The 26,001-nt window shown below is 44.2% G+C and overlaps 1 protein-coding gene across 1 annotated transcript in view; it reads left to right on the top strand.

The window, feature by feature from the left end:
* The window catches only part of GLRB (glycine receptor beta), a 205,677-nt gene extending 180,547 nt beyond the window's left edge, over positions 1-25,130 (top strand). The window contains exon 10 of the mRNA XM_030192686.1: positions 24,397-25,130. Within this exon, the coding sequence (XP_030048546.1) occupies positions 24,397-24,693 (297 nt within the window). The 3' untranslated portion in view covers positions 24,694-25,130. The remainder of the gene's footprint in view (positions 1-24,396) is intronic.
* The last annotated feature ends 871 nt before the right edge of the window (positions 25,131-26,001 follow it).

Raw genomic sequence — 26,001 nt, 5'->3', positions numbered from 1 at the left:
AAATAGGGTGTTGTTTGTTTAGCATTTAAAATCTCTATTACAGTTCTGTAGGCTAGTGCTTAGTGGACTATTCTAGAGTTTACCATACCATCAATGTAGAGCAGAACTTATAATCACAGGAAACCCCAGTTCAGAGTTTTAACTTTAGTTTGCAGCACAGCTTAGTTTTTTAAAATAAAGGAATACCTATCAGAAAGCAAGTTACTCATACTTATGTATTTCTATTTTAAAATGATTTGTTAAGAGAAAGTTAACTTAAGTATATATAAGTATTACCATACTGGGACAGACCGAAGGACCATCAATCCTAACAACCTGTTTCCAGCAGTGGCCAATCCAGGTTACCATTTCCTGGCAACATTCGAAAACTGTACAAAATATTTTATGCTGCTTATCCTAGAAATAAGAAGTGGATTTTCCCCAAGTCAATTTTAATAATGGCTTATGAACTTCTCTTTTAGAAAGCTATCCAAACCTTTTTAAAATCCTGCTAAGCTAACTGCTTTTACTACATTCTCTGGCAACGAATTTCAGAGTTTAATGACATGTTGAGTGAAGAAATATTTTCTCTGATTCGTTTTAAATTTACTAGTTTGTAGCTTTATTGCGTGCCCCCTAGTCATAGTATTTTTGGAAAGAGTAAACAAGCAATTCACGTCTACCCATTCCACTCCACTCATAATTTTATAAACCTCTATTATATCTCCCTTCAGCCGTCTTTTCTCCAAACTGAAGAGCCCTAGCTACTTTAGCCTTTCCTCATAGGGAAGTCATCCCATCCCCATTATCATTTTTGTTGCCCTTCTTTGTACTACTTCTAATTCCACTATCTTTTTTGAGATGCATGCGATTGCACCATGGAGTGATACAAAGACATTATAGTGTTCTCATTTTTGTTTTCCATTCCTTTCGTAATTATACTTAAAATTCTATTTGCTTTCTTAGCCGCTGCCACACTCTGAGCAGATGGTTTCAGTGTTTCATCAATGATGATGCCTAGATCCCTTTCCTGGTCAGTGACTCCTAATGTGAAACCTTGCATTACTATCTAGCTATAGTTTGGGTTCCTCTTTCCCACATGCATCTCTTTGCACTTGTTCATATTAAATGTCATCTGCAATTTGGATGCCCAGTCTCGTAAGGTCCTCTTGTAATTTTTCACAATCCTCTTGCAATTTAACAAATTTGAATAACTTTGTGTAGTCAGCAAATTTAATTACCTCACTTGTTACTTCCATCTCCAGATCATTTATAAATATGTTAAAAAGCAGCGGTCCCAGCACAGACCCCTGAGGAACCCCACTTCTCCATTGAAAATACTAACCAGTTAACCCTTCTGTCTGTTTTTTATCTTTTAACCAGTTTTTAATCCACAATAGAACGCTATCTTCTATCACATGACTCTCCAATTTCCTCTAGAGTCTTCCATGAAGTACTTTGAAAATCCAGATACACAAAATCGACGGGCTCACCTTTATCCACATGTTTGTTCATCTCTTCAAAGAAATGTAATAGATTGGTGAGACAAGATTTCCCTTCACTAAATCCATGTTGGCTTTATCTCATTATGCTTTTGAATATGCTCTGTAATTTTGTTCTTTATAATAGTCTCTACCATTTTGCCCGGAACTGACATCAGGCTCCACAGGTCTGTAATTTCGCAAATCACCTCTGGAACCTTTTTTAAAAATCGGCGTTACCATGGTACCAATCTTCCGGTACCATGCTTAATTTTAAAGATAAATTACATATTACTAACGATAGTTCTGAAAGTTCATTTTTCAATTCTATTAATATTCTGGGATGAATACCTTCACAGAGAATCTTTTACAAATGTTCTTCCTGTTAGAAAGTAAGGAACACTGTGGTAGTGTTCAGTTATCTGTCAATCAAGCCACAGTAACTGATTAAATAGGAAAGCTGAAAAGGGCCCTATTGTCACACTGATTGCAGTGAGAGTCATCTAAGCAACACAGGCACATAACTAAGTCAGACTTTCAGTTCTTCTATGTCCAGAAAAGGTGCTATTAGGACTTCCAGAGCTGGACAGAACTTCATTGATACGTTATTTGCTGTGAAATTGCTGTTAAACTTGGGGAAAGGTAGACTTAGAGTTAAATAGGTAATCTCAATGTCTTTATTTTTAATTTATTCTTATGTATTTAGCAAAGGCAGTTTAAGGAACAGGGATTTGTTTGTTAAGGATTTTTAAAGTCTCTATTACAGTTCCATAGGCTAGCAGTTAAGGGGCTATTCTAGTGTTTACCATAGCATCAGTGTAGAGCAGAGCTTATAGTCACAGGAAACCTCAGTTTAGAGTTTTAACTTTAGTTTGCAGCACAGCTTAGTTCCCTTAGTGTAAAACCCTTTCCCCCGTAGTTTTAAACTTGAACTTTCTGCCATAGGCTTACAGTTCAGTCCTCATTTCCGCCCACCCTCCCCAGCTCCCATCCACCTTTAGAGGATCTCTTCATTTATAGTTTTAAGTTATAGTCAGTTATTCTAAATAGGATAACAAGAGGGAAATCTTCATTACAGAGTTTTAATTGTATTTCATTACTTCTGAGAAGCAAACACTAAATAAATTGTGCAATATACCATATAATCTAAAGGCTCTTTTATATTAGTCTAATATCCCTACTACCTTAACAAGTTTTAAGTTATTAAAACAACTCAGTAGTACTAAGATAAAGCAGTCCAGTAGCGAGAGGGGTATTACCCAGGTTTTTTGCACTGAGTGTTACAAGTATGAGTATCTCCCAGTTGGCGAGAGGTTATGTGTGTGTGCCCGATGCAAAGAGCTCCTAGCTCTCAGAGAACGAGTCTGTTCTCTTGAGGCTAGAGAGCAGACTTGGAGGAGCTGAGGGAGACAGAAAGGTACATAGAAGATTTCTACAGAGACATTGCAGAGAAGTCCCACCTCCAGCCTGGCATCCCCTGTGCTGCTTTGGAGAAGGGAGGTTTCCTAAAAGGAGAACATCACCCTGGTTAAGTAGGAAGTAATTCTGTAGCCAGGACCTGCCCACCAGAGAATGCAGTATCCTCCTGCACCAAGGATGTATCTGCAGAAACTGCCCAGGCAGGAAGGGTTAGGACATCTGTCATAGTTGGTGATTAATGATTAGGCAAATAGATATCTGGGGGCTCGTGGACATATGATAATTACTTGATCACTCGCCTGCCTGGTGGCAGACCTCACGCATCACCTAGATAAGATTTTGGATAATGCTGGAGAGGAGTCGGCTGTCCTGGTACATATGGGTACCAATTACATAGGAAAATGTGGGAGGGAGGTTCTAGAAATTAGGTCCAGATTCTCCAGGATAGCATTTTTGGATATGCTCCCTATTCCATACGCAGGACCCAAGAGGCAGGCAAACCTCTGAAATCTCAATGCATGGTTGAGACGATGATGCAGGGATGGGATAGGAGTCGATATTCTGTTGTGGATTGAGAATTGGTTATTGGACTGCAAACAAGGGGGTATGATTAAATAGCCATTTCAGTGGAGGAGAGTGAATAGTGGAGTGCCGCAGGGATGTGTGCTGGGACCGGTGCTATTTAATATATTTATAAATGATCTGGAAATCGGAATGACAACTGAGGTGATTAAATTTGCAGATGACACAATATTCAAGGTTGTTAAAACACATGTGGATTGTGAAAAATTGCAGGATAACTTTAGTAAATTGGAAGATGGCATCTAAATATCAGATGAAATTTAATTTGGACAAATGCAAAGTGAAGACATTTGAAAGACTAAACCAAATCCTGATGCTAGGGTCCACCTTGGGGGTCAACAGCCATGAAAAAGTGCTCTATTACTTCAGTTTGATCTCTCTTTGGCTTTCAATTTGGTGGATCACACTTTTCTTTTACAAAAACTAGAGGATATGAGTATCACAACTGTGGAATGGCCTCCCAAAAGCTGTGAAAACAATACATGACCACCTGAACTTCAGGAAATCACTAAAAACCAACCTCTTCAAAAAGGCCTACCCCAACGATCCTACATAAACCTCTTCACCCAGAAACACAGCATGCCTAATGATCGTACTGGACGACACACAATCTTCATCACTTCCGACCCTCCACATATACCTCATTCGATCAGTATACAACCTTGTATTTGCTATCAACTGACTGGGCAAACGCCTTGACGGTACTGTGTAAGCCATATTGAGCCTGCAAATAGGTGAGAAAATGTGGGATACAAATGCAACAAATAAATAAATGTGCTGAACTGGTTTAATGGTTTTTTGACCAGAAGATCGTATAGAATTAAGTTGAAGGATGGTCTATTTTCTCAATGGCTTAACTCATGCGGATTGCTGCAGGGATCTCCCCTCTTGCCTGTATTGTTTAATATATTTTTATGATCTTTTTGCTTACTATTAGAAAATAATGGTTTGTTTTGTTTTTTTACATTACATTTATGCTGATGACATTTCTGTGCTGATCCCTCTGAATTCTGCCTTTGATACTGATCTTCCTAGAGTTCAGCATTGTATAGACTTATTGGACAAATGGATGTTTTACTATAATCTGAAACAACACTGATAAAATATTTCTCCGAGGACAAGCAGGCCGCTTGTTCTCACTGATGGGTGACGTCCACGGCAGCCCCTCCAATCGGAACACTTTACTAGCAAAGGCCTTTGCTAGTCCTCGCGCGCCGATGCGCACCGCGCATGTGCAGCCATCTTCCCGCCCGAACCGGCTCGTGTTCGTCAGTCTTCTTTTGTCCGCGCTCGGGACGGTCGTTTTTGCGCTGTTAGCGCCCCTTAAGTTGACCCTCGCGCGTCTTTGAGCTTTTTGCTTAAAAGAAAAAAAAAAAGGATATTGGAGAAAGACCTTTTCGGTCTTTTTCCCCTTCCCGTATTTCCAGTTTTTGCCCCGCTAAGTTTACTTTCGTTTTCGGGGTAGGCCCTTTTGAGGCCTTGGTTCGAGTTTTTCTCTCCCTCTTTTTGGTGCCTTTACCGCCATTACGAGTTTTGATTTCGCCGGCGTGATTTTTCCGCCCATGTCATCGAAGTCTTCCAGCGGCTTCAAGAAGTGCACCCAGTGTGCCCGTGTAATCTCGCTCACTGATAGGCACGCGTCGTGTCTTCAGTGTCTGGGGGCTGGGCACCGCCCGCAGGCCTGTAGTCTTTGGTGGCGGTGAGCCTTCGGGTGGGTCTCCCCCTACCGTGAGGGCTCCTGCGGTACAGCCCCCCCGAGACCGACCTTCTTCGGTCTCGGCCCCGAGGAAGCGACGGTTGGATTCTACGTCCTCCTCGTCGGTACTGGGAAGTTCCGGTGACATGCTTCGTTTGAAAAAGTCAATGAAGCATCGACACCGGTCTCCTTCCCGCATCGGTACCAAGAGCTCTGGGTCGCCGAGGGAGTCGGCACCCAGTAGGCATCGGCACTGGGAGGACCGGTCACCCCCTGTTCAGGAGGTGTCGATGCGCTCCATCTTGGACAGCCCGGAACAGCCTCCATGGCCGGAACAGACTCTGACCTCGACTCCTGCATCTGCTTCTGTGTCTTTCTCCACAGCCGCCCTGCACGAGAGTCTCCGGGCCGTTCTTCCAGAGATCCTGGGAGAGCTGTTGCGCCCTTCCCCTCCAGTACCGGGGGTGCTTGCGCCACCGGTACCGTCGAGTGAGGCGCCGGCTGGCCCCTTGCCCGGGTTGAGGTCTCCGATATTGGTGCCACTTGCGGTACCGACTGCGGCCTCCTCCCAGGAAGGCTCCCCGACGACGTCGGCGGAGGGAGCTTCGCCGGTGCTGGCGAGGGAGTCTACCTCTCGACGCTCACACCGTGGCCATGTTTCCACGGAGTCGAGCCGGGCACGGCTTCAGACACAGGTTCATGAACTTGTGTCTGATACCGATGGTGAGGCCTCGTGGGAGGAGGAGGAGGACATCAGATATTTCTCTGACGAGGAGTCTGGCCTTCCTTCTGATCCCACTCCCTCCCCTGAAAGGCAGCTTTGTCCTCCCGAGAGTCTGTCTTTTGCGGCCTTTGTCCGGGAGATGTCTACGGCCATCCCCTTCCCGGTGGTTGTGGAGGACGAGCCCAGGGCTGAAATGTTTGAGCTCCTGGACTATCCTTCTCCGCCTAAGGAAGCGTCCACATACCCATGCATCATGTCCTAAAAAAGACATTGCTGGCGAACTGGACCAAGCCTCTAAGTAATCCCTACATTACCAAGAAGATCGAGTCCCAGTACCGGATCCATGGGGACCCAGAGCTGATGCGCACTCAGTTGCCTCACGACTCTGGTGTTGTGGATCTGGCCCTAAAGAAGGCTAAGAGTTCTAGGGAGCATGCTTCGGCGCCCCCGGGCAAAGACTCTAGAACCTTAGACTCCTTTGGGAGGAAGGCCTACCATTCTTCTATGCTCGTGGCCAAAATCCAGTCTTACCAGCTCTACACGAGCATACACATGCGGAACAATGTGCGGCAGTTGGCGGGCTTGGTGGACAAGCTCCCTCCTGAGCAAGCCAAGCCATTTCAGGAGGTGGTCAGGCAGCTGAAGGCGTGCAGAAAATTCCTGGCCAGAGGGGTATATGATACCTTTGATGTTGCATCCAGGGCCGCTGCTCAAGGTGTGGTGATGCGCAGACCCTCATGGCTGCGTGCCTCCGACCTGGAGAATAGGATCCAGCAGCGGATTGCGGACTCTCCTTGTCGAGCGGACAATATTTTTGGAGAGAAAGTCGAACAGGTGGTAGAGCAGCTCCACCAGCAGGATACCGCTTTCGACAAGTTCTCCCGCCGGCAGCCTTCAGCTTCTACCTCCACAGGTAGACGTTTTTATGGGGGAAGGAAGACTGTTCCCTACTCTTCTGGTAAGCGTAGGTACAATCCTCCTTCTCGACAGCCTGCGGCCCAGGCTAAGCCCCAGCGCGCTCGCTCTCGTTAGCAGCGTGCGCCTCAGCAAGGCCCCTCGGCTCCCCAGCAAAAGCAAGGGGCGAGCTTTTGACTGCTCCAGCAGAGCATAGCCGACATCAACGTGTCAGTGCCGGTCGGGGGGAGGTTGAAAGTTTTTCACCAAAGGTGGCCTCTCATAACCTCCGACCAGTGGGTTCTCCAAATAGTCCGGCAAGGATACACCCTCAATTTGGTTTCCAAACCTCCAAATTGCCCACCGGGAGCTCAATCCTACAGCTTCCAGCAGAAGCAGGTACTTGCAGAGGAACTCTCCGCCCTTCTCAGCGCCAATGCGGTCGAGCCCGTGCCATCCGGGCAAGAAGGGCTGGGATTCTATTCCAGGTACTTCCTTGTGGAAAAGAAAACAGGGGGGGATGCGTCCCATCCTAGACCTAAGGGCCCTGAACAAATATCTGGTCAAGGAAAAGTTCAGGATGCTTTCCCTGGGCACCCTTCTTCCCATGATTCAGGAAAATGACTGGCTATGCTCTCTGGACTTGAAGGACGCCTACACGCACATCCCGATACTGCCAGCTCACAGACAGTATCTGCGATTTCAGCTGGGCACACGTCACTTCCAGTACTGTGTGCTACCCTACTGATAGAACTGAAAAACGAGCTTGCGGAGCTACTGCTAGTGATATGCAACTTATCCTTAAAATCGAGCATGGTACCGGAAGATTGGAGGGTGGCCAATGTAACGCCCATTTTTAAAAAAGGCTCCAGGGGAGATCCGGGAAATTATAGACCGGTGAGTCTGACGTCGGTGCCGGGGAAAATGGTAGAGGCTATTATTAAAAACAAAATTACAGAGCACATCCGAGGACATGGATTACTGAGACCAAGTCAGCATGGCTTTTGTGTGGGGAAATCTTGCCTGACCAATTTACTTCAATTCTTTGAAGGAGTGAACAAACATGTGGACAAAGGGGAGTCGGTTGATATTGTGTATTTGGATTTTCAAAAGGCGTTTGACAAGGTACCTCATGAAAGGCTACAGAGGAAATTGGAGGGTCATGGGATAGGAGGAAAGGTCCTATTGTGGATTAAAAACTGGTTGAAGGATAGGAAACAGAGAGTGGGGTTAAATGGGCAGTATTCACAATGGAGAAGGGTAGTTAGTGGGGTTCCTCAGGGGTCCGTGCTAGGACCGCTGCTTTTTAATATATTTATAAATGATTTAGAGATGGGAGTAACTAGCGAGGTAATTAAATTTGCTGATGACACAAAGTTATTCAAAGTCGTTAAATCACGACAGGATTGTGAAAAATTACAAGAGGACCTTACGAGACTGGGAGACTGGGCGGCTAAATGGCAGATGATGTTTAATGTGAGCAAGTGCAAGGTGATGCATGAGGGAAAAAAGAACCCGAATTATAGCTACGTCATGCAAGGTTCCACGTTAGGAGTTACGGACCAAGAAAGGGATCTGGGTGTCGTCGTCGATAACACACTGAAACCTTCTGCTCAGTGTGCTGCTGCGGCTAAGAAAGCGAATAGAATGTTGGGTATTATTAGGAAAGGTATGGAAAACAGGTGTGAGGATAATGCCGTTGTATCGCTCCATGGTGCGACCGCACCTTGAGTATTGTGTTCAATTCTGGTCGCCGCATCTCAAGAAAGATATAGTAGAATTGGAAAAGGTGCAGCGAAGGGCGACTAAAATGATAGCGGGGATGGGACGACTTCCCTATGAAGAAAGACTAAGGAGGCTAGGGCTATACAGCTTGGAGAAGAGACGGCTGAGGGGAGACATGATAGAGGTATATAAAATAATGAGTGGAGTGGAACAGGTGGATGTGAAGCGTCTGTTCACGCTTTCCAAAAATACTAGGACTAGGGGGCATGCGATGAAACTACAGTGTAGTAAATTTAAAACAAATCGGAGAAAATTTTTCTTCACCCAACGTGTAATTAAACTCTGGAATTCGTTGCCGGAGAAAGTGGTGAAGGCGGTTAGCTTAGCAGAGTTTAAAAAGGGGTTGGACGGTTTCCTAAAGGACAAGTCCATAAACCGCTACTAAACGGACTTGGAAAAATCCAAAATTCCAGGAATGTTTGTACGTTTGGGAAGCTTGCCAGGTGCCCTTGGCCTGGATTGGCCGCTGTCGTGGACAGGATGCTGGGCTCGATGGACCCTTGGTCTTTTCCCAGTATGGCATTACTTATGTACTTTGGGCTCGCCTCTGCGCCCAGAGTGTTCACGAAGTGCTTGGCTGTAGTAGCAGCGGCGCTTCGCAGGCTGGGAGTGCACATGTTCCCCTATCTCGACGATTGGCTGGTAAAGAACACATCTGAGGCAGGAGCTCTACAGTCCATGCAGATGACTATTCGCCTCCTGGAGCTACTGGGGTTTGTGATAAATTATCCAAAGTCCCATCTTCTCCCAGTGCAGAGACTCGAATTCATAGGAGCTCTGCTGGATTCTCGGACGGCTCGTGCCTATCTCCCAGAGGCGAGAGCCAACAACTTGTCCCTAGTCTCGCGGGTGCGAGCGTCCCAGCAGATCACAGCTCGGCAGATGTTGAGATTGTTGGGCCACATGGCCTCCACAGTTCATGTGACTCCCATGGCCCGCCTTCACATGCGATCTGCTCAATGGACCCTAGCTTCCCAGTGGTTTCAGGCTGCTGGGGATCTAGAAGACGTGATCCACCTGTCCACGAGTTTTCTCAAATCCCTGTATTGGTGGACGATTTGGTCCAATTTGACTCTGGGACGCCCTTTCCAAATTCCTCAGCCACAAAAAGTGCGTCTCTCCTGGGGTGGGGGGGCTCATGTCGATGGGCTTCACACCCAGGGAAGCTGGTCCCTCCAGGAACGCGATCTGCAGATCAATCTCCTGGAGTTCCGAGCGGTCTGGAACGCTCTAAAGGCTTTCAGAGATCGGCTGTCCCACCAAATTATCCAAATTCAGACAGACAACCAGGTTGCCATGTATTACATCAACAAGCAGGGGGGCACCTGATCTCGCCCCCTGTGTCAGGAAGCCGTCAGCATGTGGCTCTGGGCTCGCCGTCACGGCATGGTGCTCCAAGCCACATATCTGGCAGGCGTAAACAACAGACTGGCCGACAGGTTGAGCAGGATTATGCAACCTCACGAGTGGTCGCTCAACTCCCGAGTAGTGCGCCAGATATTCCAGGTGTGGGGCACCCCCTTGGTAGATCTCTTTGCATCTCGAGCCAACCACAAGGTCCATCAGTTCTGTTCCAGACTTCAGGCCCCCGGCAGACTGGCATCGGATGCCTTCCTCCTGGACTGGGGGGAAGGTCTGCTGTATGCTTATCCTCCCATACCTCTGGTGGGGAAGACTTTGTTGAAACTCAAGCAAGACCGAGGCACCATGATTCTGATTGCTCCCTTTTGGCCGCGTCAGATCTGGTTCCCTCTTCTTCTGGAGTTGTCCTCCGAAGAACCGTGGAGATTGGAGTGTTTTCCGACCCTCATCACACAGGATGAAGGGGCGCTTCTGCATCCCAACCTCCAGTCTCTGGCTCTCATGGCCTGGATGTTGAGAGCGTAGACTTTGCCTCTTTGGGTCTGTCAGAGGGTGTCTCCCGCATCTTGCTTGCTTCCAGGAAAGATTCCACTAAGAGGAGTTACTTCTTTCTATGGAGGAGGTTTGCCGTCTGGTGTGACAGCAAGGCCCTAGATCCTCGCTCTTGTCCTACACAGACCCTGCTTGAATACCTTCTGCACTTGTCTGAGTCTGGTCTCAAGACCAACTCTGTAAGGGTTCACCTTAGCGCAATCAGTGCATACCATTACCGTGTGGAAGGTAAGCCGATCTCAGGACAGCCTTTAGTTGTTCGCTTCATGAGAGGTTTGCTTTTGTCAAAGCCCCCCGTCAAACCTCCTACAGTGTCATGGGATCTCAATGTCGTTCTCACCCAGCTGATGAAACCTCCTTTTGAGCCACTGAACTCCTGCCATCTGAAGTACTTGACCTGGAAGGTCATTTTCTTGGTGGCAGTTACTTCAGCTCGTAGAGTCAGTGAGCTTCAGGCCCTGGTAGCCCAGGCCCCTTACACCAAATTTCATCATAACAGAGTAGTCCTCCGCACTCACCCTAAGTTCTTGCCAAAGGTTGTGTCGGAGTTCTATCTGAACCAGTCAATTGTCTTGCCAACATTCTTTCCCCGTCCTCATTCCTGCCCTGCTGAACGTCAGCTGCACACATTGGACTGCAAAAGAGCATTGGCCTTCTATCTGGAGCGGACACAGCCCAACAGACAGTCCGCCCAATTGTTTGTTTCTTTTGATCCCAACAGGAGGGGAGTGGCTGTGGGGAAACGCACCATATCCAATTGGCTAGCAGATTGCATTTCCTTCACTTACGCCCAGGCCGGGCTGGCTCTTGAGGGTCATGTCACGGCTCATAATGTTAGCGCCATGGCAGCGTCAGTGGCCCACTTGAAGTCAGCCACTATTGAAGAGATTTGCAAAGCTGCGACGTGGTCATCTGTCCACACATTCACATCTCATTACTGCCTGCAGCAGGATACCCGACGCGACAGTCGGTTCGGGCAGTCAGTGCTTCAGAATCTGTTCGGGGTTTGGAATCCAACTCCACCCCCCTAGGCCCATGTTTATTCTGTTCCAGGCTACACTCTCAGTTAGTTGGATAAATTGTTAGGTCAATCTCAGTTATGTCCTCGCCGTTGCGAGGCCCAATTGACCATGTTTGTTGTTTTGAGTGAGCCTGGGGGCTAGGGATACCCCATCAGTGAGAACAAGCAGCCTGCTTGTCCTCGGAGAAAGCGAATGCTACATACCTGTAGAAGGTATTCTCCGAGGACAGCAGGCTGATTGTTCTCACAAACCCGCCCGCCTCCCCTTTGGAGTTGTGTCTTCCCTTGTTTTGTCTTGCTACATATGGGACTGACGAACACGAGCCGGTTCGGGCGGGAAGACGGCCGCGCATGCGCGGTGCGCATCGGCGCGCGAGGACTAGCAAAGGCCTTTGCTAGTAAAGTGTTCCGATTGGAGGGGATGCCGTGGACGTCACCCATCAGTGAGAACAATCAGCCTGCTGTCCTCGGAGAATACCTTCTACAGGTATGTAGCATTCGCTTTGTATTTTGACAATAAGCCAGAGTGCAGTCCCAAACACAATGTTTATAAGAAGCATCTTTTTGTCCACATTTAAAATAGGCCCAATCTGTGGGAAGGCCCATTTTATGTGCTCAAGATGGATTAATATAAAGACGCTTCAAGAATTTATAATGCAGCTCTGCACTCTCAACCAGGTGTGGACCCTTACGTAAACTAATCTGTAAGTCATCCACAGAATAACTACCAAAATTGTGGGTCCACAATTTTACTATAGATTGCAAAGGAGAACGCCCTAAGGGCTGCTTCAATGTGTCATAATACCTTCCTATTAATCCTTTATGAACGGCTTGTTAAGGCCATTTTTATCAAAAACAGATTCTTGAAAGTCTGTAGCAAAAGAGTCCAAAAGGGAAAGCACATAATGATTAAGCTGAAGATAGGGATACCAATCCTGCGGAGTCAAATAAATATCTCTGTTGGAAGGTACATAATTATTGCCATACTGGGACAGACTGAAGGTCCATGAAGCCTAGCATCCTGTTTCCAACAGTTGCCATTCCAGGTTACAAGTACCTGGCAAGATCTCAAAACAGTACATTACATTTTATGCTGCTTATTCTAGAAATAAAAAGTGGATTTTCCCCAAGTCCATTTTAATAATGGCATATGGACTTTCAGGAAGCTAGTCAAACCATTTTAAACCCTGCTAAGCTAACTGCTTTTACTACATTCTCTGGCAACAGATTCCAGAGTTTAATTACATGCTGAGTGAAGAAACATTTCTCTTGATTTGTTTTAAATTTCTTACTTTGTACCTTCATTGTGTGCCTCTTAGTCTTACTATTTTTGGAAATAGTAAACAAGCGATTCACATCTACCTGTTCTACTCCACTCATTATTTTATAGACCTCTCTCATGTCTTCCCTCAACTGTTTTTCCTCCAAGCTGAAGAGGCTTAGCTGCTTAAGCCTTTCTTCATAGGAAAGTCATCCCATTCCCTTAATTTTCGTTGCCCTTCTCTGTACCTTTTCTAATTCTACTATATCTTCTTTGAGATGTGGTGACCAGAATTGCACACAGTATTCGAGGTGCAGTCGCACCATGCACCATGGAGCAATACAAAGGCAATTATAATGTTGTCATTTTTGTTTTGTTTTCCATTCCTTTCCTAATAATACCTAACATTTTATTTGCTTTCTTAGCCGCCGCCACACAGTGAGCAGAGGGTTTCAACATATCATCAACGATGACACTTAGATCCCTTTCTTGGTCGTTGACTCTTAATGTGGAACCTTGCATTAGCCATAATTCAAGTTCCTCTTTTTCACATGCATCACTTTGCACTTGCTCACATTAAATGTCATGTGCCATTTTGATGACCAGTTTCCCAGTCTTGTAAGTTCCTCTTGTAATTTTTCATAATCCTCTTGTGATTTAACAACTTTGAATAACTTTGTGTCACCAGCAATTTTAATTACCTCACTAGTTACTCCCATTTCTAGATCATTTATAAGTATGTTAAAAAGCAGCGGTACCAGCACAGACCCCCTGGGGAACCCCACTATCTACACTCCTCCATTGAGAATACTGACCATTTAACCCTACTCTCTGTTTTCTTTCTTTTAACCAGTTTTTAATCCGCACTAGAACACTATCTCCTATCCCATGACTCTCCAATTTCCTCTGGAGTCTTTCATGAGGTACTTTGTCAAATACCTTTTGAAAATCCAGATTCAGAATATTGACCAGCTTGCCTTTATCCACGTGTTTTTGTTTACCCCTTCAAAGAAATGAAATAGATTGGTGAGGCAAGATTTCCCTTCACTAAATCCATGTTGGCTTTATCTCATAAATCCAAGCTTTTGAACGTGCTCTGTAATTTTGTTCTTTATAATTGTCTCTGCCATTTTGCCCGGCACCAACGTCAGACTCACCGGTCTATAATTTCCCATATCTTCTCTGGAACCTTTTAAAAAAAATTGGCGTTACATTTGCCACCCTCCAATCTTCCGGTACCATGCTTGATTATAAAGATAAATTACATATTATTTTATTTTTCTATCAGTACTTTGGGATGAATACCATCCGATCCAGGTGATTTACTGCTCTTCAATTTGAAATCTCTATAAACCTGGAGGATGTAATATTGCAATTTGACAATCAGTTTCTCTGACTTGTCAGCTTTGAATATAATTTCCGGCACTAGTGTCTTTCATGAATCTTTCTCATTGAAGACTGAAGCAAATAATTCATTTAATCTGTCCGCTATGGCTTTGTCTTCCCTGATTGCCCTTTATACCCCTTGGTCATCTAGCGGTTCAACCGATTGTTTTGCCGGCTTCTTGCTTTTAATATACCTAAAAAAAAAATTTTACTATATGTTTTTTCCTCCAGCACAATCTTTTTATCAAAGTTCTTTTTTGCCTTCCTTATCAGCACTTTGCATTTAACTTACCATTCCTTATGCTGTTTCTTATTATTTTCAGTCGGTTCTTTCTTCCATTTTCTGAAGGATTTTCTTTTTGTTCTAATAGCTTCCTTCACCTCACGTTTTAGCCATTCCAGCTGTCATTTCGTTTTCCTTCCGCCTTTGTTAATACGCGGAATATATTTGGCCTGGGCTTCCAGGATGGTATCTTTGAACAGCATCTATGCCTGATGTAAGTGTTTGTATCATGTGACAAGAGCTCAGCTTCACCATCCTCAACCACATCCTTTACTAAGACCAACCCCTGTTCTGCCCATGTGCAGTAAGGGTGGGACCACATCCCTGGGGTAAAATCCGCATTGCCAAGCAGAGGTAAATATCTGGAACACTGTGCATTGAATCCAAATTGCTTTCTAAAGAGACCCCATTCCAAGCACAATGGGCGAATTAAGATATGATGTTTCACTGACTTTTGAAGGGCCCCTGAACTAGCATGCAAAATATACACTGGATGAAGGGGTTTACTTATCTTTTTGTTTGATACACCCAATCCCTTGCATATCTAAGATGACAGGCAATATTTTAGGTCTGTAAATAAGGAAGACCTACCCGCCCCCCCCAATTTCGATGTGCAAACTACAATTGCCACAGAGAGGTGTGGATCAGTTTCTCGCACAAATTTATGAACTAAATCTTGTGAGTTAAGAATCAGTGGTAAATATTGTAAGGGGTAAAGCCATTTAGGCAGGAGCACCATTTTCAAAAGTTGTACACGGCCCCTCAAATATAAAGTGGAAATATTTTTAAAAGAAATAGGAAATATTTTTTCACTCAATGAATAGTTAAGCTCAGGAACTCATTGCCGGAGGATGTGGTAACAGTGGTTAGCGTATCTAGGTTTAAAAATGGTTTAGATAAGTTCCTGGAGGAAAAGTCCATAGTCTGCTATTGAGACAGACATAGGGAAGCCATTGCTTGCCCTGGGATTGGTGACATGGAATGTTGCTACTGTTTGGGTTTCTGCCAGATACTTGTCACCTGGATTGGCCACTGTTGGAAACAGGATACTAGGCTAGAGGACCATTGGTCTGACCCAGTATGGCTATTCTTATGACTTTTAATACAGGATTGTTTTTGTACCAATAATGTAGATATAGCAAATAATTCCTGTCTCTCTCCAGTGCAGTCTCAGTCCTTCTCTTCACAGAGGCTGGCAGCTTAGCTTCTAACGTGTTCAACTGTAATCCTGATTATGGTAGTAAATGAATCCACTCTGTTGTGCTGCTGCTTCCAGAACAGCCTTTTCAAAAAAAGACTTTCCAAATTTTAAATATTGAGAACCCATCTTAGTCTACTTCCATAACTCTGCACAGGATCACCTGCTGTCTTAAGACCTGTTCTCTACCTCAGATACAGAAATTCAAGGAGGACATTCACTGCCTTGCTTCTCCATGTGGGGAAAAATAGGATGCATGTGCAAGTGTCCAGGGGTCCGTACACAGCTGTCCCTGTCCTTTATACACTGTATATGCTGTACCTAAGAGATTCTGTAAATTTAGTTTTATTGTGGTAGCATAAATTAATGAAAGCATGAAGCAAATTCCTAACACTACCTGCAATAGGAAGTCTTATCACTAATAATTATGCCTAGATAAGGAAAACCATAGTGTTAAGTATTTTCTAATACAATGTAACAAAAATATCACCTTGGTCTAACTCTGGGAGTTTGCGTAAACCATTCATATGACCTTTTAATGGTAGGTTCCGGATCAGTAATGTCTCTGGGTCCACAACATTGCCCGTGATCCGTCTCTTTACATCAGCTTCATTTGACCTGGTATTAACGAACAGAGGTGCAGATAATCAGGAAAATACATTGCCCAGGGAAGTATGAGATAGAGGTAGGAAAAAAACTAATACAGTGTGGAAAGCTGCAGGTAAAATGTCAGGCAAAGCAAGAATGGTTAAAGAAGGGAAGAAGCGCACAGTCTTTATCTCTGCAAAACAGTTATTAAGTTTTATTAATCAGTGCAGTTTGTCTACACTTTGTAAACAGTTTCTGTGATTGGTTGCTTCAGAGCTCAGTGATGCTTACAGATACTCCCATATACAGTGTCTCTGAAGTAGTGTTACAGAGTTTAGTTCATGAATACACATAGGCGGTCGGTGGCCCAACTGTTTGGGGAGGCTAAAGGGGCGGGGTTAGGAGTGGGGCCAGGGGTGGAGCTTAAATCCATAATTGTCTGATAACACACAGAAATAAAATGTCACAATACCTTTTATTAAATTTAGATATTAGATATATGTCAAAGAATAAAGTGGTTGCTCAAAGCATATACTAACCACAATCGCTCAACTGCAAAACACTATGCACAACTTTGTGCAAAAACACACTCAGAACCTTACTGTACCATAAATATTACACTGGGCAGAACCTAATACACCAATATGCCACCCATACGGAAAATGCTGACCATCAACAATATGAAACAAGGAATCATAATATCACAATTCTCATGTACAGCCACAAAACACCCTAATTCATGTTTAATGTGGGATAAAATGCCATAAATAAGTAAATAAATATAAACTTTTAATGTTGAGGACCTGATTCTCAAAGTGGACATATTCCAAACACTATAATGAAAATAACATGATCTTTTCTACCTTTGTTGTCTGGTGACTTTGTTTTTCTGATCATGCTGGTCCAGTATCTGATTCTGCTGCTATCTGTCCTCTTAACTCCATTTCCAGGGCTTCCTTTCCATTTATTTCTTTACTTTCCGCCTTTCATCTTCATTTCTTGTCCTACATCCGTAAGTAAAAGCTGGGTCCTCCGTAGACTTGACTGTCCAGTGGATCCAGCTTCTGCCTATTTTCTCCATCCATGTGCAGTTTTTCTCCTCTCTTCCTTTTCCCTCATCTCATCTCCTTCCTCTCTCTTCCCTTCCCTCCCCTCTATGTCCAGCAATTCCTCTCTCTCCCTGGGCCCTGCCCTCCCATCCATGCTCCTCTCTCCTCTGCCCCCTCCATTCATCCATATCCAGCAATTCCCCTCTCTCCCTGAGCCCTGCCCTCCCATCCATGCTTCTCTCTCCCCTGCCCCCTTCCATTCACCCATATCCAGCAATTCCCCTCTCTCTCTCTCTCTCTCCCTGGGCCCTGCCCTCCCATCCATGCTCCAAATTCCCCTGCCCCCCTCCAGTCACCTATATCCAGCAATTCCCCTCTCTCCCTGAGCCCTGCCATCCCATCCATTCATGTTCCTCTCTCCCCTGCCCCCCTCCAGTCACCTATATCCAGCAATTCCCCTCTCTCCCTGAGCCCTGCCATCCCATCCATCTCCCCTGCCCCAACTGCCCACCCACTTCTCACCCCCCAAGATCCCTTTCCTTTTTTTTCTTTTAAATTTTACCTCCGAGTCTGGCAGCGCAGCGTCAGTGAAAGCGCTCCCAGTGAAAGCGCTTCTCTTCGCTCAGTGTCCCGCCTTCTTCAGACGTCATGAAGGTAATTAAATTTAAAAGAAAAAAAAGGAGAGGGATCTTGCTTGGGGGAGAGAAGAGGGCGGGCAGTTGGGACAGTGCAAGACTTGCGCGGGAGGATGGCTGGCTGGGGAGGCATAGCCTCCCCAAGCCTCTTATACGGGGCGCCTATGTGAATACATTGTTTTGTCTCCTCCTTCCAGTTCTTCACAGTTCTAGGAGACTCAGGCTGGTTTGAACCGGTATACAGCAAGTTAATAAACCTGCTATGGGGCACTCTGAAAGAATAAGGCCATAGTGGAAAGACTGAGGGGCCCCTGATAAAAACTCCAAACTATTCTGAATAGCGCCATAAAAATACTGCCGGAACAGCGCAGAAGAACAACGCCCTAACGCTTAAAGTTAATGAGATGCAAATATAGGGCACTTATAGCTTTGAGCATTACTTCGGTGGGAGGATTGTACTTGATACGCATGTGCCTGTAAAACCCAAATGTGAAGCACACATTGGCATCTGTTTTCTGCAGCCTAAAAAGTATTTTTAATTTTTTTTTTCTGGATACTTAGATGCAAGTAGCAGACGCCAATGTGTGCTTTGTTTTGGCCGCTTTAAATTTAGATGCAAGACAAGAATGCCAATGTGTGCTTCATATTCAGGTCTGCTGTTTCTCACAACCAGCGCTCAAGGACTTGCACGGGTTCCTTCAGCTTCCAAAAGCAATCAATCCAGTAGATTTTGCAGAAATAATCTTGAGAGAAGCATGAGAATTATGGGAAATTCTCTTTTCCAACACCCTAACTCATGCTCAGACCTGGTGTTAATTTTTACAGTGCTTAAGGCACCTTTGTTTCCGTTGTTCTTTTTTGATTATTGAGGAGGAATGCAAAATTAACTCATTTAAATGAGCTTGACTATATTTGCCTGCTATCTACACTAAGGCCTGGTGTGCTCATTTGCTGCTCTAGACCCCTGTGATCATTCTGCACTGGTAAAAGCAGGCGCTAGTATGGTACTAATGGCCTCTAGTGCCTGTGTTTACTTTTGATCATCGGCACCTGAATAAATTCATTGCTTCAATCTTTACTGGAGGATCTAAAAGATCTATCTGTGCCAGAAACAGTTTTCAAGGATGATGATATGGAGGAGCAGAAACAAATCTTGGTGAATCTGGAAGACATACTTAGCCAAATTGATAATTTAGATTAGTAAATCGCCTGGACTGGATGAGTATACACCCCAGGGTACTGAAAGAACTCAAACATGAAATTGCTGATCTGTTAATAGTGATCTGTAACCCGTCATTAAAATTGCCCCTAAATATCTGAACATCGGAGGGTGGTCAGTGTAACACCAGTTTTTAAAAGGTTTCCGGGGTGTTTTGGGAAATTACAGATTGGTAAGCTTGATGCCAGTGCTGGGCAAGATGATAGAAGCTATTATGAAGAGTAAAATTACCAAACACATATGAGTGGAGGAGTGGCCTAGTGGTTAGGGTGGTGGACTTTGGTCCTGGGGAACGGAGGAACTGAGTTCAATTCCCACTTCAGGCACAGGCAGCTCCTTGTGACTCTGGGCAAGTCACTTAACCCTCCATTGCCCCATGTAAGCCGCATTGAGCCTGCCATGAGTGGGAAAGTGCGGGGTACAAATGTAACAAAAAAATATATATATATACATGGTTTAATGGGACATAGTCAACATGGATTCATCCAGGAGAAATTTTGTCTCTCCAATTTGCTTAATTTCTTTGAATGCATGAGTCAACGTGGCTAAAGGTGAGCCAGCTGATGTGGCGGCTCATTTTCAAAGCACATAGTGTATCTAGATTTTCTGAAAGTTTTTTTGACAAAGTCCCTCGTGAAATACACCTGAGAAAATAAAACAAACAAACATGGGATAGGAGGCAATGTTCTGTTTAAAAGATAGAAAACAGATGTAGGAGCAAATCAGATATGCACTGCCTCCTATGTAGGGACATACAAGAATATTTTGTTAGCACTCTGAATCTATAGGATTTTGGTGTCACGTCCTCTGATTAAGCAAATATAAGTCTTTAGCTCCTGAAAATAATGACAAGCAAATGATACAAGCCCCACATAATAAACTAAAAGCAGGTGTATTTATAAGCAAGTAAAACAACCCAAAATAAACAGAGATTATTAGAATGTACAAATGCTGTGTAGCTCAGATAGAAGCAATAGGCAAATGGTCATTAAACATTTTTCATGTGAACACTTCTCAGAAATGATTCAGAGTACACACACTCCCCTAGGCCCCCAAATTGGACTCCCTGCTTATTACCCAAAAGCACTACAGGGCTTGTCTTTATACAGTGATGGTGATGCAGGTAGTGGCATATCCATTCAAGTTGTGTATGCTTCCCATGTCGCTCCCCCCCCCCCCCCCCCGGTGCTTTAAAATCACCTGCAGTCTTTGCCTGGGCCGCACCAGAAGCAGCAGCACTTATATGCTGCCTGTGGTGTGCACCAGCACTTTCTCTCTTTGAACCGTTCCGCATCTTCTGACGCAATATCTTGTTTTCTGAAGGGCAGGACGGTTCAGCGTGAAATAAGTAATTCAGGCCGCAGCCAGCCTGTGAGTGCTGCTGATGCTTAAGACTGGAGGTAAGATGCACCATCCACCTCCCGTCCCACAAGGCGTACTAATCCCCAGCCCTGGCTGACCCCTTGCATCCGTTACCTTCGCTGGATCTGCTGAACGCCTCTGGAGGAAATCTCGCACCCATTCAGATTTCCTTCACTACAAATTCATGCTATCCTCCTTCCAGTCCTCACTATTCCTTGCCAAACAGGACTATTACACCCAATTGACTAATTCTCTCAGCTCTAACTCTCGTCGTCTCTTCGCCACCCTTAACTCCCTCCTCAAAGTGCCCTCCGCTCCCACCCCCACCCCCCCTCACTCTCTCCTCAATCACTGGCTGACTACTTCGCGACAAGGTGCAAAAGATCAACCTTGAGTTCACTACCAAGCCACCTCCTCCTCTTCACCCTTCAACCCTCTCCCTCAACCAACCAACCCAGACCTCCTTCTCCTCCTTTCCTGATATCTTCGAGGAGGAAACCGCCCGCCTTCTTTCCTCCTCAAAATGCACCACTTGTTCCTCTGATCCCATCCCCACCAATTTACTTAACACCATCTCTCCTACTATCACCCCCTCCATCTGTCATATCCTCAACCTCTCTCTCTCCACTGCAAATGTCCCCGACACCTTCAAGCATGCTGTAGTCACGCCACTCCTCAAAAAACCATCACTAGATCCTACCTGTCCCTCCAACTACCGCCCCATCTCCCTCCTACCCTTCCTGTCCAAGACACTTGAGCGCGTAGTCCACAGCCGCTGCCTTGATTTTCTCTCCTCTCATGCCATCCTCGATCCGCTTCAATCCGGTTTTCGCCCTCTTCACTCGACAGAAACAGCACTCTCTAAAGTCTGTAATGACCTGTTCCTTGCCAAATCCAGAGGCCACTACTCCATCCTCATCCTCCTTGGTCTATCCGCCACTTTTGACACTGTCAATCATGACTTACTTCTTGCCACACTGTCCTCATTTGGGTTCCAGGGCTCTGTCCTCTCCTGGTTCTCCTCCTATCTCTCCCACCGCACCTTCAAAGTTCACTCTCATGGATCTTCCTCCACCCCCATCCCCTTATCTGTTGGTGTTCCCCAGGGATCGGTCCTTGGACCCCTTCTCTTCTCAATCTACACCTCTTCCCTGGGCTCCCTGATCTCATCTCATGGTTTCCAGTATCATCTCTATGCTGATGACACCCAACTGTATCTCTCCACACCAGACATCACCGCGGAGACCCAGGCAAAGGTATCGGCCTGCTTATCCGACATTGCTGCCTGGATGTCCAACCGCCACCTGAAACTGAACATGTCCAAGATCGAGCTTATCGTCTTTCCACCAAAACCCACTTCTCCTCTTCCTCCACTTTCTATCTCAGTTGATAACACCCTCATCCTCCCCGTCTCATCTGCCCGCAACCTCGGAGTCATCTTTGACTCCTCTCTCTCCTTCTCTGCGCATATCCAGCAGATAGCCAAGACCTGTCACTTCTTCCTCTTTAACATCAGCAAAATTCGCCCTTTCCTCTCTGAACACACCACCCAAACTCTCGTCCACGCTCTCATTACTTCTCGCCTGGACTACTGCAACTTACTCCTCACCGGCCTCCCACTTAGCCATCTATTCCCCCTTCAGTCTGTTCAGAACTCTGCTGCACGTCTCATATTCCGCCAGAACCGATATACTCATATCACCCCTCTCCTCAGGTCACTTCACTGGCTTCCGATCAGATACCGCATTCAATTCAAGCTTCTCCTTCTTACCTACAAATGCACTCAGTCTGCTGCCCCTCACTACCTCTCTACCCTCATCTCCCCTTACGTTCCCGCCCGTAACCTCCGTTCACAGGATAAATCCCTCCTCTCAGTACCCTTCTCCACCACCGCCAACTCCAGGCTCCGCTCATTCTGCCTCGCCTCACCCTATGCTTGGAACAACCTTCCTGAACCCTTACGCCAAGCCCCCTCCCTACCCGTCTTCAAGTCTTTGCTTAAAGCCCACCTCTTCAATGCTGCGTTCGGCACCTAACCCTTACCGTTCAGTGAATCCAGACTGCCCCTATCGGACCGACCGTTCACTTGTCTATTAGATTGTAAGCTCTTTGAGCAGGGACTGTCTCTCTTTGTTAAATTGTACAGCGCTGCGTAACCCTAGTAGCGCTCTAGAAATGTTAAGTAGTAGTAGTAGTCTGGCTACGCCACTGGATGCAGATCAGCAGGTGATCACACTGGCAGGCGAGATCTGACGTGTCAATGGTGCAGAGATGATTTGCAGAGTTCAGTGGACTACACAGGCTGATAAAAACACGAGACAATGACAGATCCAGGATCTGATAGTGGCACCGGACCCCTTTTGATCCCTAAGGATGCCCCTTTTATATGGTTGTGACACAGGCAATGTTCCTGAAGATAAAGTAAACAATTAATTTTGTTCTGGACATTGTGATTTGAAATATCTCAAGAATGCCCATAGTACATCATCAAAAATACAGTTCCCGGAACTCAGGACTCCGAACAGGTTTGTCACATTTTTTCTGAGGAATTTCCTCAGAACCCAGGCTCAAAAGCGGTTGGGTTGACTTGTCCAGCAGTTCTCGTCTCTGAGCAAGAGATCCCTTTCGCGATGATTGCCCACTCTTGCATCAGTCAAGTCCCTTTGCTAAATCTCAGATCAAAATGGTTTGCAATCCAAAAAAATAACATAAAATTAGGAGTAGAGAAAAGGAACTACAAATATGGAGAGGAAAGAATAGTCATACACCCAGAGCCATTCGAACACAACAAAATAAAAAAACGACAGTAAAAGGGCTGAAGAGTAAGATAAGTGGGGAAGAAAAAGAAAAGATAGGGGAAAAGAGAATCCATCAACTGTTTCACTGCTGTACACCTAATTTGAGTCAAAAGCAGAATGAAAAATCCAAGTTTTTAAAGCAGATTTAAATTTTTCAAAGAGTGTAATGCTCGGATAAACAAAAGCAAAGAATTCCACAAAAAAAGGGCAACAAAATAGCACAATACCTAGTTTATTCCAGATGAGCTTGTTTGGGACCAGGTAGCACTAGGTGATGATTGTTAATAGAACAAAGTGAACATGCTTGAGAATACGGGATCCTGAGCGAAGACAAGTGAAGAGACAAGCCTATCCTGAATGCTTTAAATGCAAGTGTGAGAGCTTTAAATATTATCTGTTGTTCCACTGGAAGCCATTGACTTCTCATTTATTGTTTGGTCCATTCCTCCAGGTTGTCAGGGATTCCTTTGGTTGTTACTGATGGCCAAGAAATCAATATTACTGTATTGGCATGAGCCTACATCGCCCACATGGGTGATTTGGAGAACTCGGATGATTACACTTCTCTCAGTGGAATGTCTGGACATTTCTGACATCTCTTCTGTGAAAGGAGAGTGCTTTCAGCGGATGTGGGACCACTTTTGGTCAACCTTGCAGCCTGCAACAGACTAATTATTTTCTAACTCACATCATGGGATTTGTGAGAAGGGGATGTCTTGTATACTTTTGAAAATTGTCATTGTTCTATGATGTTTTAAGGTTCTTTGGTTGTACTGTGAAGTGTTCAACAAAGACGAATTATACATAATTAAAAGTGAAATGTGTTAATAAAATGCACATTCAACCCATTTTGTGAATTTTGCCAATCAGGTTCTTATTTATCCATGTTCAGTTCTGTTTCCTTCCATTTTCTTTTTCATTTCTTTCAAAACTGTATCTTTAGATTTTGCACTTGGAGGAGTTGTGATAATTATCTTAGTAAAATCAACAGATTTAGAAAGGATTACATTTTAAACTTATATAAGTTGTAATAACTTCTTTCAACATTTCTATAAAATATCCATGTTGAAAAGGACATTGGATGTATACGTAATTATAACATTTGCTTTTAAATTTTCACAGGTTGCAGAGACCAGATGCAAAAAAGTGTGCACGTCCAAATCTGACCTCAGATCCAATGACTTCAGTATTGTGGGCAGTTTGCCAAGAGATTTTGAATTATCAAATTTTGACTGCTATGGAAAACCCATTGAAGTCAATAATGGACTTGGTAAATCCCAGGCAAAGAATAACAAGAAGCCAGCTCCTCCCAAGCCAGTGATCCCATCAGAAGCAAAGCGAGTTGATCTTTATGCAAGAGCATTATTTCCTTTCTGTTTTTTGTTCTTTAATGTAATATATTGGTCTATATATTTGTGATAATTCTGCATTTTTTTCCACTCATATAAAATATAACCTGATTCATCAGGTCCCTCCCCTAATCGTAAAAGGTTAGTCTGAAATTTTCTGCATTTTCAAAGCAATATATTGCATTGTATGTGCTGAACAATTGTATTGAAAAGGCATCCTTAATTTGAATGAAAGGATGGCACTGCAGTGTCTGTGCCGAAACCAAATGTACAACATACATCCTACTATAGGAATATGTGAAGGATAATGCATACCATTTAATAATGACTAGATAATTCTTTAGTTGTTTTATGTAACGTACAGGAATTTAAGATATTTCTCATAATGAAACATGCACGTTAAGGTATCGTATATCATTATCCTGTTACATCAGATATACTGTTTGAAAGTTCCTTCTTTATGACCCTTGGCAGAAGCACCTTGTTCTTGTCTAATTTTAGATGCATTGTAACAGAACAAGTTGTATTGTACAGTAATTCATATCATTTAGAATTTAAGTGAAAATATATAAGTTTTGATTCTGAACATGTTAAAAGAATAAATATGAGAAAATGAATTTTTGTAGTACCAGCTCTTTCAAAAGGTGCAGTGGTTACTTGAAGTAAACTAAGTTGGAAAATGTGCTGAAATCACATTAATGAGATCTTATACGGATGCTGTAAAGTAAGAATGGTACAGAATGAATTATAGTAGACTTTTTTTTAGTGGTTTGTAAAACCTACGTAGTCCAAAGGAAAAGTAAATGAATGATGAATAGAAATGTATTTACAATATACTGTATATATCAAATGTAGTAAATATAGCCAATGTGTTTAGATGTAGTATAGTGTTCTATCACAAACACACATACACAGTATTTACCACAGATCCCATTTTATGCAGTGGGACCTATTTACAAGTAACACACATTAATGATGTTAGTGTGTGGAAACACACTAACACACATTAATGAATCTAGCCCTCAGTTTTAAAATTCAAAATTAGCCCTTATAAAATCATCTTAAATCTATAGTTTAACTGGCAAGAACCTAATTAACAGTGAGTCAACTGAATTTATCTGATTAAGTGATAGAGGAAGGCACATTTAATCTCAACTGGATGTAGTAGACTAACTGGAGTGCTAGTGGCTTAACACAGGAAGTGGTGTGCACTAACAGTGCAGTACATTTTGTTATAAAAACAGTTCAATATGAATTATAAATTCATTTGTTTGGACACATTTAGCAACTTTAAAAATATAAGAGAGGTCATCCTTTCCAACTTCAGAAACTCAAGCAGAGCGTGACCTTCATATGCACAATAAACTGCAAAATGAAT

The sequence above is a fragment of the Microcaecilia unicolor genome, chromosome 2 (assembly GCF_901765095.1).
Source record: "Microcaecilia unicolor chromosome 2, aMicUni1.1, whole genome shotgun sequence".
In the NCBI taxonomy this organism is placed as follows: domain Eukaryota; kingdom Metazoa; phylum Chordata; class Amphibia; order Gymnophiona; family Siphonopidae; genus Microcaecilia; species Microcaecilia unicolor.
Note: the sequence above shows the minus strand (reverse complement) of the source record. Positions and strands in the feature narration are given on the sequence as shown.